The sequence below is a fragment of the Barbus barbus genome (assembly GCF_936440315.1).
Source record: "Barbus barbus genome assembly, chromosome: 13".
NCBI classification, from domain to species: Eukaryota; Metazoa; Chordata; class Actinopteri; order Cypriniformes; family Cyprinidae; genus Barbus; species Barbus barbus.
Genome location: NC_136741.1, coordinates 24580067 through 24598515, shown reverse-complemented (window position 1 = coordinate 24598515; position 18449 = coordinate 24580067). Strand labels below are relative to the sequence as shown.

Sequence of the window (18449 nt, the reverse complement as noted above, 5' to 3'; positions counted from 1 at the left end):
TAGGCCTACATTTACTTGAGAAGCAAAAGGACATCAAATAATTAATCTTATCTGAAAAATGTATCAAAATTAAGTGAGTTTATGGTTAAAACAAGAAACAAATGTCAACGGGGTAAGAAAAATAAACTTAATTCAAAGGAAAAAGGAAAATTTCCTGCCGTATTGGCAGATATTTTTTTCTTGTTTATGCAAAAACGTTTTTCAGAAAACAAAATCTTACAGTAGTGCATGTCATTCTGCTTCTCAAGTAAATATATTTTGATTTAAGAAAGTTTAGATATTTGTATTGAAAAACAAGCTAAAAAAATGCAGTGGTTGAGGTTATTTTTTACCACAAAATAAATATGTGAAACTTTAAAATATACGCTGAAAAATTTGGAGAATAAAAACATTGTGGAAGGCAGTGTTTATTTGTAAAAGTGTTCAAATGTGAAAACCTTGTACAAAATGCACTAGTTAAATAACGCACAAGTACAGTTGCTTACAATTGAGACACTACACACTAAACAAGTTCTTGGACCCTTTGATTACTTAAAATGTACAGTACATACCTTCATGTACTGCATCATTAAAATAAAGTTAGTGACCCAGTATCCTTTAGGAACTCTAGGTGAAAGTGTATTACCAAATCTGAGAGGCAAACTTTCTCTACCACAGACTCTGACCACCCTCTATGACTAAGTTATGCCCTGTCATGTAGTCAGAGGCATCAGATGCCAAGTATACCACTGCAGCTTGGAGGTCTGTCACTTGAGCCAGTCGTCCGGCTGGGATATCTGACAGCCAGCGCTGAACTAGAGGCTCCAGACTCTCTGAATGGATGAGAGGGGTGTCAACAATACCACTGTAAAGAAAAAGAGAGAGACCGACAGAGACAGATCAGACATGAGAGGCAGAGAGACAGTGTTGTTTCAGGGCCACTTGTTTCAGTTATAGCAGTCACAGTGACATAAAATGAAGTTGGCTGTCCTTTAAGGACCTCAGTACTGAGCAGAACAGCTCTGATGGTGTTTACACTGGTTCAGTGTCCTTTGATGGATGGATAGTGTGATTGACTCCCTCCAAACTGAACTTCAGAAGTCTGAAAGTCCACATGAAATCAAAACTGACCTACATTTACTTTCTTAAAACCTGGTTCCTGTTCTTATTGTGCATTCTTGTTTTCATGATCTTTCATAAGATCAAATCTATTTGCAACACCTCTAAAATTGCTTACCTATTTGAGTGTCACCTAAGCCAAACAGCTATAACTCCTATAAAACAGCAGCCATTTCACCAATGGTCTTTAATTGATGTTTAGCAAATATCATAATATATGTGACTAATGGTGATTAACTAAAATAAAATGCATTACAATTATATATTGGATAAATACTGTTCTTTTGAACTTTCTATTCATTGCAGAATTCCACAGAAATATTAAGCATCACAACTGTTTTCAACTGTGATAAGATTAAGAAATGCTTCTTGAGCACCAAATAAGTATATCAGAATGATTTCTGAATGTGACACTGAAGACTGACAGGATTACATTTTTTAAATTGTAATAACATTTCACTATATTACAGTATTTTTGGTAAAAAAATTAATTCAGCATGTTCTAATAAATTTATTTAAAATTATAGACAGACATTAATTGACACAACATACAAATATACAAAAAAAAAAAAAAAACAGTATAACTTTTTGAGAGTGAGCTTCCTTCACCATTCACTTCATGGTCACCATCATGGTAGAGACTTATATAAATGTCCCAGTAATAAGGCAACAATCATATCCAGGTCTGGCTCCATTTGGTACAGAATGCACACACTCCAATCAATTTCCAAAGGATAAAATCAATACTTCCCCTTTTTTCTTTTTCAAATGAATTGGGTTGCTGTTGCGATTGCCATTTCATTATGACTGTAATATATAATGAGTATATTTCTAATGATATAAGCAGCACAAAAAGAGCTGCATGTGTTAAACTGGTCTACCAATTCTCCACATCAACTGTGATTTTGAAATTACGTTCAAACTGGAGTGGCATTTTAGTCCCTAACTAAAGGAAATGCACTCCAAATTGGAGCAAATGTACTTCACTACGGCGCAGCCGCATGGGAAATACAGCCTGTCTGTTCACACACTCACAGACAGCCCAAATTCCCAACAGCCTTCCGCGCCATTTACGAATAGATTCCATTCGACTTGATACCAAATCCGACACCGCAGCTAAATTAGCAGCGCTGAAGTAGCATGTGACACCTTTGGTTAACATATTTAAATCTCAATTATATTTCTCTTCAGGATTGCTTTATCTGGGAACCCGTCCTGGCAATCAAAGGCTTACTGTTTTCCCTCAGCCAATTTTGCAGATAATGCGGCTTATCACTGTCGCGGCTAAAGTTGCCAATGAAATCAGGCGGCAGTCAACCTCACACGTGCTAATTGCGGTCCCCCCTGCCCGTATGCATATTTACCAACCGTCACTTACAACCGTCCTGAGAAATCAGGGGCCCATTGAGAGACCTTGTGTTTGAGGGAGGGGTGGGGGTTTGACAGAGAGAAAAGAATTGCTTCCTCGCAAATTAAAATTAGAAAACAATCTGGCGCTACATAGAAATGAATAAAGAGCACATGTGCGCGTGTTGCGGATTTGCTGTGGGAAGCACGGGGGCTTGGGGATGCTTGGCTTCAAGCGACACGTGCACGCTTCCTCTTGCTCTTTTCTTCCTTTCCTCAGAAGAACTGCGCTGACAAATAGATACAAACAAGGCTGCCATTGTTTTGCTGACACTTCTGCTGAAGAGGCTAATTTGAATCCCTAATTGAATATAACAATTAAAGAAACTGTTTGCTCTTCTCATCCCACTAGACGTCATCCAATTAAGCAGGATTGCATTGTTTCACACTGTAATTTAGTAACTGAGTCTCAATTGTGTAGCTCATTGTTGAAAATAATGCATTTTGACCCTGTCAAAACAAATTAAGTTTCCACTTAAATATCAAAACAGTCCTCTCTGCTTAATTGTTGCAATTGCACATATGAAGAGAGAAAGGCCTTTTTTTTGTTTGCACAAAAAGTTGGCATTGATTCATGTGTTACATTTGAAAACATAATACTGGGAAGAACCAGAGGACGTGACTCTGCTTAAGATTGCACTAAGTAGGAAATAATCATGTTAGCAGCAATGAAAATGTATTTCAGTGAAATTTTGACTTACGGGGAGATGCAATTGACTCGAACGCCTCGGTCGATCCACTCTGTGCCCAAGGTTTGCGTGAGCTTTACCACCCCAGCTTTGGATGTGTTATAGGACAGTTGCTTCTGCGGATGCGGCACTATTGAGAAGGAAACAGGACATTTAAAACTTAAGAACATTTTATCAGTAATTTCAAGTAATTTTAAGAGTGAAATCCCATTACATTAAATAGTCATTTGATAAAAGAGTCAAATTTCCTATAGCTGGACAATTGTGATGGTACACTTTTTCAGAGGCCTTGAGTCGAAAGGTATTTTTCCAATTGATTTTCTCCATAAAAAATGCTGGGTTAAATACAACCCAGCATTTTTTAGAGTGTAGGGATTTAAAAAACGTTTTTAATAAACAGTTCTGTTAGTGTTGTCATCAAAAATCCATTTGCCTTTGGAGAAAATGAATTAGATTTTAAAATCAAAACCTTACTGTTGCACTACTTAAACCAGAGGACGTGGAGGGATATATCGAACCGACTATCATTTATTAACACTCTTAAAAATAATGGTTCTTTATTAGTATCTACAGTTCCATGAGGAACCTTTAATATCCATTTCCACTGTAAAAAAAAAAAAAGGTTCTTTATAGTGGAAAAGGGTTCTTTAGATTATTAAAATGTTTTTTACACCAAGAAAAAAATTGTTATTTTAAGAACTATTCACTGAAAGCTTCGAGGAACCCAAAACGGTCAACCATGTCATCCCTGCAAAAGCCACCTTTTGGAGGTTTTATTTTAAGAGTGTAGCCTAAAGTCTTTAGTTTATGTCATAATAGAAAATCCCGATTTGCTTCATCCTGTTAAGTCACCTCCAGGTGGCTTTACTGCTAGATGACATTTTTATTCTAGATTAATTTTATTGGACAAAACATTTATATACACCTCTGTGTGCAAGATGAGCCATCAATATTTTTGTGCATTTTCCCTGAAGAACCTGCTATGCATCTGCAGCGAGTACCACATGTTAGAACCAGCTTTGAAGTAATTGCTTTAAGTATTACATCAATAAATTGAAATGAATTAAACCAACTTTTCAACTTTTAAACACACATTAAAATCCATTTCATACTCTGTAATGACCTAAACATGTGATTAATACAAGGCCCGATTACTTCATTCCCTCATAACTCAGCGAGAGGGTCTTGAACTCCAATGTGACATGAAAACACTTTCATTAGCTTTTGGGACCCCGCAGATGAAGCGATGTAAAATTAATTACTTGGGATATTCGAAGTGCATCATCTTCAGGAACAAAGGCAAAACGCCATTCGTTTGCCTTGACCATCACAGATGCTCGACGCTGCATGCGATGCGGGGAAAAAGGGGCTGGCTTGATTAATCATCATGAGGGAGGCTCCAAGTTAGATGCAACTTTAGTAGTTAACCTCGTCACCCGGTGATCTCACTGCCAAATTGCCGTGGTTGGGAGCGAGATGATAAATACGGCACAGCTGTGTGAAGGCAGTGGCCGGTCCTGTGGAGATGGGTTCGCGCTCTCCGGCCCCTCGTTTGTTTTAAAGGAGAAATGCTAACCGGACAATTGTCAGGCTGCGCTGGGCCTGGTTTTCAAGGGAAGCTGCTGTTGTTCAAAAAAGAGGCCATTCTTTGCCTACAAATAAGCTTTACGCCTCAAGGTTCGTCTTATCGGAACACAAAAAGGCCAACATGTATTAATCCTAGCAGAAAATGTGGCAAGAGAACAGGTCTTTTTACTGTATGCCTCAGAGCGGCATTGATGTTTTTAAAGAGTATTGTAGTTTTAAAGAGCAGTCGGCTGGAGAGGATAAAAAGGAAAGTGAAACATATCTTAAATCACATTTAACATCCATCCAGATTTTCATTTCACGTTTTAAAAGCAAAGAAACAAGGCTCCGCTCTGATCTGTAAATTTCAGAGATGTTGCAGGCCAAAGTGATGTCATCAGAGCCTGATTTTTTTCATCCAAGGCCCATGAGGGTTAAATGTATAGTTCACCTGCCAAAAAAGGTAATTCTGTCATCATTTAGTCACCATCATGTTGGGCCAAACCCATATGACTTTATTTATACCGTATGTGGTATACAAAAAGGGATGCTTTGTGGAATGCTGTCACTGGATTTTTTATATTTTCAATGAATATGTAGCATTAACATTCTTCTAATCTTTTCTATTTGTGCTCCACAGAGAAAAGAAACTCAAATGAGTTTGAAATTACATGTAGGGGAGGGCAGTATATCGCCCTCCCCTACATGTCATTTCAAACTCATTTGAGATATGATTAACTGGGAGAAATTTGTCAACCAGTAGAGATTATGGACTATCATCTCTATCATGGTTACATACTCGCATGACGTTGCTGTGCTACGTGGTCACGAAAACGTATTGTTTGCATGCATTTTTAAGCATTGCGGTTTAAAACTAGTGATTTTAAGACATTCAAATGCAATCAGCAGCGGAAGATAACTCATTTCTCTATATGCACACACGGTCTTAGAGCGCTCTCAGGAAGGTTCTCAGAGTGCGGTAGAAATTTTCCCCGCTTTATAGGCCTTGAACAGTTAAATACACACACTTGTATGTGTCAAAATGCCCGTCTTTGCAAGTATCCTTGTAAACACAGTAATTTAGGTCTTAAATGATAGCAAACAGCTGAGAAAGAAAACACATGTAACAGTCTATTGGATCCGGGTAGCTCTTAAAGTGACAGCAATCTCATATTCCTCCTGTCTGTCATTCATGTTAATAAAAAAACAAAAGAGAAAATCTCTCACTGCTCTTGACTAATTCACTATTGTAACTTTAATAAGAAGAAATTTAATTTACACAGTGAATAATATGCAGTTTTTATACATTTGATTACTTTATACAAGGTAACATGTCTTATTTATGCTGTAGTTTTTTTTCCTATTGCTTGTAATTAATAATAATGCATTTTATTTAATGGCGCCTTTCAAAACACCCAAGGTCACCTCACAAGCAAGCAAAGATAAAAAAAATTAAATACAAATCACTGCACAAGACAAAAACACACAACAAACTTTTACTCCGCACATACAAATAAAATGCAGTAAAGACTCAATAAAACATATTATAAAAACGTTTACATGGTATCAAAAATTTTGATATCATAAAGACCTTATTTAAAGCAAAAATATGCCTAATTATATTGTGTTATATATCGTTGCCGTAAAATAAAATTACTTCTATAGTAACAAAATATTTTGGTGATATAGCCCACCCCCTAGACACATGAATGTATAACTGATGACATAATTTGTATTTTTGGGTCAACTAGCCCTTTAACAGCCAGTCTGTTCAGGTATCACTTCATTTGTAAATGCGCAATGCCATTTTAGGCTATATCCACGGGCTGTAAAGCAGGAAACTACAAACCCACACAAATAATATCAATTTTACCATAATGCATTCATAAAATGCCCATCCACGGTGAAGGGAATGCAGAAGAGAAAGAAGAAGAGAGGGGAAAACACAATGCTATTCACCAGATGGACAGAGGCAGTGTCACTGTGCATTTTAATTGAACTTTCAAGATGTATTCCCCAACTTGGCTACAACAGCCCCCATCTGATTACACATTATGACAATATTATAACAGATGTCCAGGCCAATAAAGAAAATTCCTGAAGGACTGTATGTAATGTGAGTAATTGATCACTTTTTTCCCTTGCCCTCTAGTCCCCCTTCCTTTTCTCTTTTTCTCTCTCTCTCTCCACTTCCTGTAGCAGCATGCTTCTGTGTTACAGATTGCACCCACAGTTGGGACTAGCGTCCATATGGTACACAAGTTTATTGGCTACTTGACTACACTGTTGATGGAGTGCTGCTGTTGCACAGCAAGGGACCTGTTGGAGCAATTGTGCTACACTGCGTAGCAAATAACGTTCCTTTATAGCGTGCTGCATAAAACCCTTTTTTTTTACCGTAGTTCAACACGGAGCACCCAGGACCGGCGGCATACCAGGAAGTCCCTTTACACAAGACTGAACCACAAGTTGCAATTTACAGCCTTTCAACAGCATTACACAGTTTTCATGTTTATAATGATGCAAACACAGGCTTGTGAGGGGCAATAGGGTTATGGGTTCTAGTTGAACAAACAATAAAAGGGTCAGTGTATTTTAGATGGTTGTACACACACACACACACACTATATTAGATCTGTTAAGATGTATTACATACAATTTAGCAGCTGTCAGTAGTTTTACGGAGTTAAAAGCTATGCGGTGCAGCCTGTGTACAAAACTAAAGATGATTCTATGAAGAGCATGTTTTAATTTGTGTATTAAAATTCATTTTGATGTAGTAGAATGTCAAAAATGTTAGGGTGATACGACAGTGAAATCATGATGAAAAAGTTTCATTAAAAGGACAGAATTATTGAAAAGAAAACCTTTTCAAGTAGTTTGGCATAACTTTTATTAGTATGTCTTAGAGGGATAAAAATATATTATTTTATTAAATATATTTCAAGGTGATTTTGTTTCTCTCTATATAAATACATTTTCAATTTATTATTATTATTTATTTATATATGTAACGATAATATGCATACATGTAAATGTACATTTTTACAATGATTAAGAAAAATGCTATTACATTTTAATTGATAGTGACACGTTTTTTTAAACTGAAACTTTGCATATAATGATATATTTTTTTAAACCATATGAAACCAACGTGACAGAGTTTGGCACATGTTTTAACCTAGATTTCAAAACAATTTTTCCTTGTCTTTATCATTGACACGTGTGTACGTATCTATACCCTATAACAAAAAACAGTCAAGTTTTCTTTCTCTTTCTCTATTTTACTTGTCTGATATTCTCTTTCCAAAACCCTATCCTTACATATGATGATAGTATTAAATTCAGAGGGAAGAGACAGTGTAATATCTCAGCTTATGGCGGCATAAAAATCATCACTCACCTATTAAACTGGCCATGGAAGCTGTGTTGATTATCTTGCCGTATCCTTGCTTCAGCATGACACGACCGGCCGCCTGAGGCAGTAATTTGAGGGAGAGAAGAGACAAATGTGCTTTCAGAAGAACGTCACAGTATTGACACCTTCACTAATCAGACTTCCACGTCTACAGGGAGAGGAATAACAATCCCTGGATGAGCAGAGACAAAAAGTGTCAAAAACTCCCGGCGTTCATTTTAATGCGCGTGAGGCATCTCCATCACCTCTCGGTTTTGTGTAAAACAGCTTACTCTGATTTATTTGGTGCCTGGCAGGATTTAATGTCTTCTAATGCTGTAGGTATGAAATCACTTTCCTTCACACCTCTCTTTTCCCCTATCAGAGCTTTTATTCCGTCTCCTGGGAAATGTCAGAAACTAATGGAAAAGTTGTTGCTAATATACAAAAGCAATTAGAATCTGCAAAAGTTTGGGCAAATACAAGTAATAGCAACCCACGTGGCAAAATGTTAAAGCTGCTCTTTTACATACAACAAAAATGCATGGTGATTAATGGCTGTTAGGTACAGTGGCAATTTTGCACCTGGGATTTGAACCTGGGTTCAGGCTCTTATCTGGTGACAACATGATGCTGACTGACTGTGGGACTTTGAAATTATTTGTAAATGCATGCCGCATTATTAACAATAATTTTTTCAGGAATGCCTAGACTAAATGGTTTATCTCAGCTGGAATTAATGACAAACTAAATATATAAATGAAGTGGTACCTGGCAACACATGAAAGTCCCTCTGAGGTTAACGTTAAAGGTTTGGTCCCATTCTTCTAGAGTAGTGTCCTCACTAGCTGAGTTCTTGTTTATGCCAGCGTTGTTACAAGCGATGTGAATTGTGCCCCATTTTGAAACAATGTCATCAATCATCTTCTGAACGTCCTCTGGTTTGCTAATGTCCGCGGACACAGCCATGCTGGAAATGCCTGGAACGACATGACACATAAGAAAACAAATGATAAGACAAAATCCAACATGCGCATGAACAGACAAAGACCACTTTATTATATAAAGATGTAAACGCGGGGTTTGTCCCAGTTTTAAACACTTCCTCAATCATATAAACTATACAAAATTTATACTGTATATATATATATACACAAAAAGAAGCAAAAATGTCTTGGAGTCTTGTTGTCTGAAAAAAAAAGTCAGTTTTTGCTTATAACAAGACAAAAATATCTGCCAATGGGGTAGGAAAAATAATATTAATTCAAAGGAAAACAAGATTATTTGTCTTACCCCTTTGGCAGATATTTGTTCTTGCTTTAAGCAAAAACAATTTTGATCTTCTTTTTTTATATTTTTTCTTTTTTTATATTTTTAATATTTTAAGTAATTTTGCTTCTCAGGTAAATTTATCTTGAAGCATTTTAAAATAATAAAAATACTAAGAAAATAATAAAATACTAAGTAAGAAAATCATTTTTTTTGGCAGTGCACACACAAAATTGTTAAAACAAAAGATGTCAAAAATAAGTCTGAACAGCTTTGAAACAGTTTGGTTCTATGATACTAGTGCACCATCTGCTGGTTAAATTAAGTAGTGTAAGTATTATAAATATAAATATAATATAAGTTTGTGAAACTAGTGCACTATTTATCAAATCCAGTATGCCTATAGGACCCCTAAAATCTGTTATTTTAGCATTATTTATATACTATAGTATTTATTAATATTTTGGATTAGCTTTTAATTTTATATTTTCTGTTTTCATTTTAATCTTGGTTTTCAGTAATAGTTCAGTTATTATGTTATTCGATTTTAATTTTAATTTTAGATTTAGTAATTTTAGCATTTTAACATAGTTGCCATTTCTAATTTTTAAGTTATTTAACTTTACGTTTTTAATGTAATATTTTTTTTTAAACTTTATTTAGTTTAAGTTGCAGTTTTAATTTTAGTTAACAGTGACAAAACTGCCTGAAGTACAAAAACATGAAAGTACCACTTACCTTTCAAAGTCAGTTCATGGGCCACATTCTCTGCCTTTCCTTTGTCCATGTCTATGATGGCGACTTTGGCTCCAGCCTCTCCGAGAGCATGTGCGAAGGCCCTGCCGATGCCCTGACCGGCCCCGGTCACGTAGGCCACTTTTCCATCCAAACGTAACCTGTCCAGCACTTGCTTCCCTTGAACTCCTCGGAACACCTCATCATAGGTCACTGTACTCTATGAAGCATAGATCATCAGTGTTCTGATCGACAGCTGTACCGAAGCTTTATATTAGACATGTTAATTAGCATAAATGTGCATTTGAACACACACTTAAGCAATTATTCTTGATATTCTTGTATACTATACCTTCATCTGTGTGTTTGCCTGAGGTGTGTAGGGCACTCTTCGTATTATAGTGAGGCCATCTCTCAGAGGAATAATGACCTATAAACAGAGATCAGACAACAACAAATCAGTCCTACATCTGTCTGGGTTGCCTCACTGTTGATCGTAGAACATAAGTTTTATAAAGTGAATAAAAGCTCATGATTGAGAGAAAAACATGCACACCTGCTCTACTCGAGGATCATTTGTGACAAACTGATTAAAATCTTGCAAGGCTTTTCCAAAATCATCTGCTGAGTCCTTGAGGTAAACTCTCCCTTTAAACAGTGTGTTGTCTACACATATAACACCATCTATCCGCAGCAGGTTATGGTCCAGGAGGAACTTGTAATAATTTATGTAGTTATGTTTGTCTGCATCAATGAAAACCATGTCAAACTGCTCTCCCATGGCAGCTAATTCCTGCAACATAGTACGCTTTTTTAAACAAAATAATCACATAATCAAAATTCATTTCTAGACAGGACATATTTAACAGTTCAAATGCCTGTAGAGATGTAAGTGGGACTTGTTTTTCCCCACCTTCAGGGTATCCATAGCAGGTCCTGTCCTCACGGTTATCTTTTTACCATGGGGAGACTTGTCAAATATAGGTTGTGCGAAGTCTTTCAGGTAAGGCTCGAGCTCACAGGCAATAAGTTGGCCATTCTCTGGTAAGGCCTCCGCCATTGACAAGGCTCCATATCCTGTGAACATTCCTATCTCTAAGACCCTCTTCGCTTTGCTCATATGGACCAGCATCTTCAATACCTGACCTACAGAATGACAATAATCAGTCTTAAAGAACAGTCTGCATGTATATGCTACTGTTTAAAAGTTTAGGGTCTGTAAGATTTTTCAGTGTTTTATAAAGAAGTCTCTTACAGTTGCATTTATTTAATCAAAAGTCAGAAGTCAGAGAGAGCTTTATTGCCAAGTATGCTTGTGCAAACAAGGAATATGTTTTAGTGTCACAAGCTTCCAGTACACAGAGACATCAATACACAAACAATAAAAAATAAGATGCGAATAAAAATATACATGTAAATATAAATAAACAATTGAAAAATAAAATCAATTGTATGTACAGTTGTGCTATAGATAGAATATAATAAAATGTAAGATGAATAGAATAGAATAAAATAAGAAAATACAAGAAAAACTGTAATATTGTCAAATATTATTACAATTTCAATTAATTATTTTACATTTTAATATATTTTAGAACAGAGCTTATTCCTGTGAATGCAATGTCACATTATCCTTCAGAAATCATTCTAATAAGCTGTTTTGGTGCCCAGGTAACATTTCTTATTATCAATATTGAAAATGGTTTTCTGCCTAATATATTTGTGGAAACAGTGATATTTTTCAGGATTCTTAATGCATAGAATACATTTAAAATATAATTTTTGTAACATTATAAATGTCTTTAGATCAATTTAATGCATCCTTGCTGAATAAAAGTATTAATTTCTTTCAAAACAAAAAACTTAACAGACCCCAAACTTTTCAACAGTGGTTTATACTTTTGTTTTATGAACTGAGTATTTGTGTGTATCTATGAACACATGAAACAAAGTACACAATAAATAAATTTAAATATTCACAAAATGTTGCAATTAATCTAAAAAAAAAAAATAATTCAAAGCTAAAGATTTGTATTTTAAAGATGTATACCTTCTACCTGTCCAGTGATGCATGTAACAGGAAGCCTGAATAAGGTTTTTCCATCCTCATGTACCTTATTCCAGTCATGAGAAATTGATTTCCTTCAGAAAATAATTAAACAGATTTATGATGTGCATACTGCATATACATACACGTCATAAAACATTAAAATAGCGTATAATTGCATGTGACTGGCAGCCAAAATAATCTTGCACTGCATAAACACTTCCAGGATAAACAAAGTGTAACCACAAACACACCCTAAACAAAGGTATATCATTCACAAAACTAATAATCTGCAACCCACACAGAGTTTCAGGTGAATAGTTACCTATACAACTCAGCCAACGGTTCACTCTCCCGGCTACTCATTTGTTCAAGATAATCATCCAATCCACAAGCGATGTCCAGGGCCCTCTGAAGATTATCACGCAGCTCAGCGGGAACATTTGCATTATTCTCTGCGATCTCTTTAGCCTTCAGCAGGTACTCAACGACAAACTCCACAGGAGTGTCTGAAACTAATATTCAAAAGAAGGATTAGTAAATTAGTAGTATGTAGTGTTGCCACCCGTCCCTTAAAATACGGAATCGGCCCGCATTTAAAGGTAAAATGATGCATCCCGTATCAAATCAATACGGGACGCGATTTGTCCCGTATTTTACGGGGTTTTCACAGACATTTTTAACCTTTCCCTCTCTCTGTCTGTGGTTCCCTCATGCTTCAAAAAATCCATCATTGTGCCCATACCAAATAAAAATAAAAATCACATGCTTGAATGACTGGAGGCCCGGTGCTCTGACACCCATCTTCAGCAAGTGCTTGGAGAAACTCATCAGAGACTACATTTGCTCTGTGCTGCCTGTCTCACTGGATCCGCTACAATTTCCATATCGCAGCAACCGTTCCACAGACGATGCTATTGCCTTTACCCTGCAAACTGCTCTCTCCCACCTGGAAAATAAGAACACCTATGTGAGAATGCTGTTTGTGGACTACAGCTCAGCATTTAATACCATAGTGCCTGCCACACTGGTTGAGAAGCTCCAGACTCTGGAACTAAACTGATCTCTGTCCAGCTGGATCCTGGACTTCCTGACAGGCAGATGTCAGGTGGTCAGAATGGGCAACAACACTTCATCCCCGCTGACCCTCAACACTGGTGCTCCTCAGGGCTGTGTCCTCAGCCCACTCCTGTACTCCCTGTACACACATGACTGTACAGCCACACACAGCTCCAACGTCATCGTCAAATTTGCTGACGACACAACGGTGATAAGCCTGATCACTGACAACAATGAGACGGCCTACAGAGAGGAGGTGAAAACCCTGACTAAATGGTGTCAAGAGAATCACCTCTCACTCAACATCGACAAGACCAAGGAGCTGGTGGTGGATTTCAGGAGACAGCAGAGAACACACACCCATCACAATCGACATGACACCTGTGGAGCAGGTAAACAGCTTTAAGTTCCTCGGCATTCATATCACTGAGGATCTCACATGGTCCGCTCACACAGATGCAGTGCTGAAGAAGACACATCAACGCCTCTTCTTCCTGAGACGGCTGAGGAAATTTGGAATGAGCCCCAGAACATTCTACACCTGCACTGTGAAGAGCATCCTGACCGGCTGCATCACCGCCTGGTTTGGAAACAGTACGGCTGGCAACCGCAAAGCTCTGCAAAGGGTCGTGCGAACTGCCCGTCACATTGTTGGAGGTGAGCTTCCCTGCCTCCAGGACATCTACGCCAGGCGGTGTATAAGGAAAGCCCAGAGGATCATCAATGACTCCAGCCACCCGTCCCACAGACTGCTCTCACTGCTGCCCTCAGGAAGACGTCTCCGCAGCATCCGATTCCCCACTAGCCAACTGAGGGATAGCTTTTTTCCTCAGGCTATCAGGCTAATGAACAGTCAGAACTAATACACCCTACAGCGTACTCCCACCTTACGGTATGCCACGCACTGCACTTTAATTCCAATACAGTTCAAACTGGACTACCAGTACAAACTACACTAATACAACAATCTTTTTGCTACCACTGGTTACCATCCAATACACATCCATGACATTTTCGTATTCAGCTTATGTATAATCTGCTGCATCTTCGCATATTATTGCGTGTATATATGTGTACATAATGTAGAATGTGTACATACGGTGTATAATGTGTATTGATAACTGTAAGTATGTCTAATAGTACACTGTGTGTACTGAGTATATGTATGTGAATATTACACATACGTCTGGAGCACGCTCTCGAGAATTTCACTCACCAAGGCACATGTGCTGTGGTGATGTGACAATAAAAGTGATTTGATTTGATTTGAAATGCCAACATATAGTTGAATCAACAAATAAGTATTTTGCCCTGTTTATAATACTAATAGCAATTATAATTAAATCAATTTCATACGAGGTATTAGAGAAGCTCATTTGCACGTGATTGCATTTTGGCGTCTTTGTTTTCATAGAGTTTAGCACGAGCTAAACAAACCTGTGCGGTTTTAAAACATTTAGGAGCTCACGTCCGCCCTTTGAACACAAGGCTCTCCAGATGTAAGGCTGAATGGGAAAGTTATCAATGGGTCTGTCCAGTAACTAATGATGAACGCTCAGTTTGCAGAGAAGCATTTTAGTTGCTCACGGTGAACTGTCGGACTTAAAGGGATGGTTCACCCAAAAATGATTTTTTTTTGTCATTGTTTACAAACCCCCAAGTTGTTCCAAACCTTAACAATTTCTTCTGTTGAACATAAAAGATGATACTTTGAAGAATGTGGGTAACCAAAAAGTTTCTGGTCCCCAATGACTTTTTTTTTTTTAAGTTACTGAGGACCAGAAGCTGTCTTCTTTTGTGTTCAACAGAAGAAAGAACTTTATGCAGGTTTAGAACAACCTTGGTAAATTATGACAGAATTTTCACTTTTGGGTGAACCATAAAGTGACAGACAAATCTGTGCTTCAAGGTATAGGCCTACTGTTTTAATAAAATTTGGATAGTCTGTTAATATAATAAATACATTATCAGAGCTTGGTAGACATAATTATTATATTTTTAGACATTATAGACAGATGAATTAATGGATTATAATTAATGTTAGAACCTATTTATTAATTTATAATTTACATTAATCATAAATATATACAATTTGGCATTTAAATTGTTTTTTTTAAATGCTGAATTATTTAGATGAAAATGGGACAATAAATGTAGCCCTAATTTGAGCAAATGAATATAAATAAATAAATACAAATTCATCCCATCCAGGTAACAACTGCAGAACTGTCAAAAAAGACTAATAATAATTAATAGTAATAAATAATCTAATTTAAAATAAAATATATTACTATTACTATGTTCTGTTGGAAGTTTACATACTTGAGCATGGGTCGTGAATGGGTGTCCCTTATTTTGCCTCACTGAAGGTGGCAACCCTAGTAGTATGTATGTGATTGATTTTCATAGAGGTACACCTAACATCACATGACCTTGTGGCCTTTGAAAAATCCTAAGGTATTGTGCGTCATCGTGTTACTTGCCATTGTCTTGTAACCATTACAAGATGCAAAAACAACAATGTTTGTTGCTAAGAGGCAGGTGACCATAAAAACATTTAACTTAATTTGCCATTTCTTCTCCCACCTCACGAGCCCCTTGCACTTCGGTTGTGAACCGCTAGGGGTCCACGAAACACGAGGTGAGAAAACATCCACTAACTTGCAGCGTTGTGTGTCGACCGAAACCGGTTTCTTCTTTTTTCATTAACAACTATAAATCTAACTGTTACTGAACATTAGTGTATTTGTTGCTGTTTTAAAAAAAAGCAATAAAGACTTTACAAAATGTAGATGTGCCTCCGTTGGAGGCTATTACAGAAACTTAGTAGGCTACTCATTTTAAAAATAAAGTTAGGTTATTCCCTAAATGAAATTATCATGGATTCTGATACATGAAATAGCCTACATGGGATGTTTCTGCAAAAATTAATAGATTTGACAGAGTAGCCGTAACATTAAAATTAATATTTTTGTATTAATAGGTATATTTTTCAGAACTACAGAAAATACAGAAAGTAACTCTAGTGTTTCTACACAAACCTCTAATTTTCCATAAATAAATACAACGACACATGATTTTCAAAGTAGGCTAAACATGGAGTTGGCTATTTCTATTGTCTATGCATCTTATTGTTTGCTGCACGACCAGTGTTGATATTGCGCTGTCAACTTGATACATCATCCAGGTGGATGCTGCACACTGGTGGTGGACGAGGAGACACCACCCCTCACAATGTAGAGCGCTTTGAGTGCTTAGAAAAAAGCAGAAAAGCGCTATATAAATGTAATGAATTATTATTATTATTATTATACCACTGACCGAGTTTAGTAACACACTAACCCTGACTGGAATGGCGTTTAAAGTTATTTTTGGCTGTGTGTAAATTCTAAGTAAGAGCTGTAAGACTTTGTATTGAACATGCTTTAGGTCTGCTACAACAAACAGAACTGACGTTACTTCAGAAAATGTAAAAGCTGTAAAAAGTTTGGGAATACAAAGTGACGCACGTAAACATTCCTACCTTTTTCTGCCTGCATTGCGAATCTTCGGAGCTACAACTGGGAGGGTTGTGTTGTCCGTGTTCCCCGTTGCACAATCCCAGTTTACAAGCATAAACCTTATGCAAATGATCACGTCACAAACTTACACAAGGTAACGAATTCGCCCTCAGTGCACCGCTCCGTTTCTCACGTGTGCGTGCACAGACTGCGTAACTGCGCTTCCGAGAGTTGAGTTTCGAGGGCTTCGAGACCCTTACAGTCCACGCCCCTCGAACCCACCGGTTTGAGCTCTAACCATTGCGCACCTTATGTTTTATGAAGTTTCAATGTGTCAAATATGTAAATGACTGCAAAATAGATTTCTTACAGGCTAACTGTCACATGGGTTGTGGGTTTGCCTTGATTGGCTACCTGTCTTGACAAGGGTCTTCGAGAATAAAAACAGTATTAAAAGCTGAATTATTATTAAGCTGCAACACTTCAAAAAAATCAGGATATCATTCATGTACAACATTTATAAAGAATGTATATGCATTAAATCTTTTTATTTTTAGTTTTTCAAAACAATCACAGGGAGTCACTGTTGAAACCCCTGTATTTATAATGTAATGAAAGTTATTTTATTATTTTTGACTGATCATTAACGCTTCTGAAAACTATATTTTATGTTTGTTGAGAGAATGTACATTACATTTTTTAAATGTTTGTAATATAAACTTGCTTTATTGAAGTATTAAATGTTAATTAATATTAAGAAACCTCACAAACAAGCAAACATGATAGTGATTCCAAAGTTCCAAAGTATTGGATATTGGAAAGCTTGACATGGGCCATGCACAGATAAAAAGTCATTATTTTGCAATATGACTGACTGTGTGTTCTTTCTTTTCTTTTCTTGTTTTTTTAGGCAACCTAAATGTTTTTAATAATATAAATTAACTTGTTTATTCAAATCTTAAATCGGATGAAATATTACTAAAGGTTTTATTACTAAATTTTACTTTTAAAAAAAAAAGAACATGCAAGTGATTCCAAAGTATGTTGTATAGCTTGCCACGGGGTATGCAAAGTTCAAAAGTCAAAATATTTTTTAATGTAACTGACTTCATGTAAAAACTCCATAAGATCTCATTCCATCTCAAAATCATAACATTTCCTGACAGCATTATTACAAATTATATCTACTTAAAATAAAAAATGCTACTAATATGCAGAAATTCTACAAATCATAATTCATAATTTTACATTTTTGAATATAGCAAAGGTCAAAACTGAGGTCTGCACTAACTTTGCTTGTGTACACATGATTTCTTATCAAACAGTCAAACCTATTGAACCAGCTTCTCTTTACACCAATGACTTCAGTGGTCTTATTTGACTTATTTTGTTATTGTTTTATTTGTATCAGATTAATTTTGGTGTATCCATTAATAATCATTTATCTGTTTGTGTGTGTGTGAAAGAAAATTCCAATAACTGAGATAAAAAGAGGATGGGTGAACCTTATGACTGTTATCAATGAAAATACACAATAGCAGAAACATTGCACACTCTAAGCATTATCTTTGAATCTATCATCATTGAAAAGTCATCGCCCACTTTAAACATTGATATTGACATAGTGCTCTCGGAATGGAGCACTTTCTGACATTCTGCATATTCATGAATACAGTGCACTT

At 36.5% G+C, this 18449-nt stretch overlaps 1 protein-coding gene across 1 annotated transcript; it reads right to left on the bottom strand.

Moving 5' to 3' along the window:
- Positions 1 to 393: 393 nt before the first annotated feature.
- Positions 394 to 16979, bottom strand: LOC306879625 (uncharacterized protein). Its single transcript, XM_079432722.1, has 11 exons — positions 16791 to 16979; positions 12534 to 12723; positions 12212 to 12303; positions 11075 to 11307; positions 10718 to 10954; positions 10514 to 10591; positions 10165 to 10381; positions 8929 to 9137; positions 8164 to 8236; positions 3207 to 3324; positions 394 to 844 (listed from the first exon to the last, which is right to left on the bottom strand). Exons 1-11 carry the CDS (start codon positions 16804 to 16806, stop codon positions 649 to 651), a joined length of 1659 nt encoding a protein of 552 aa, XP_079288848.1. The 5' UTR covers positions 16807 to 16979; the 3' UTR covers positions 394 to 648.
- Between the last annotated feature and the right edge of the window lie 1470 nt (positions 16980 to 18449).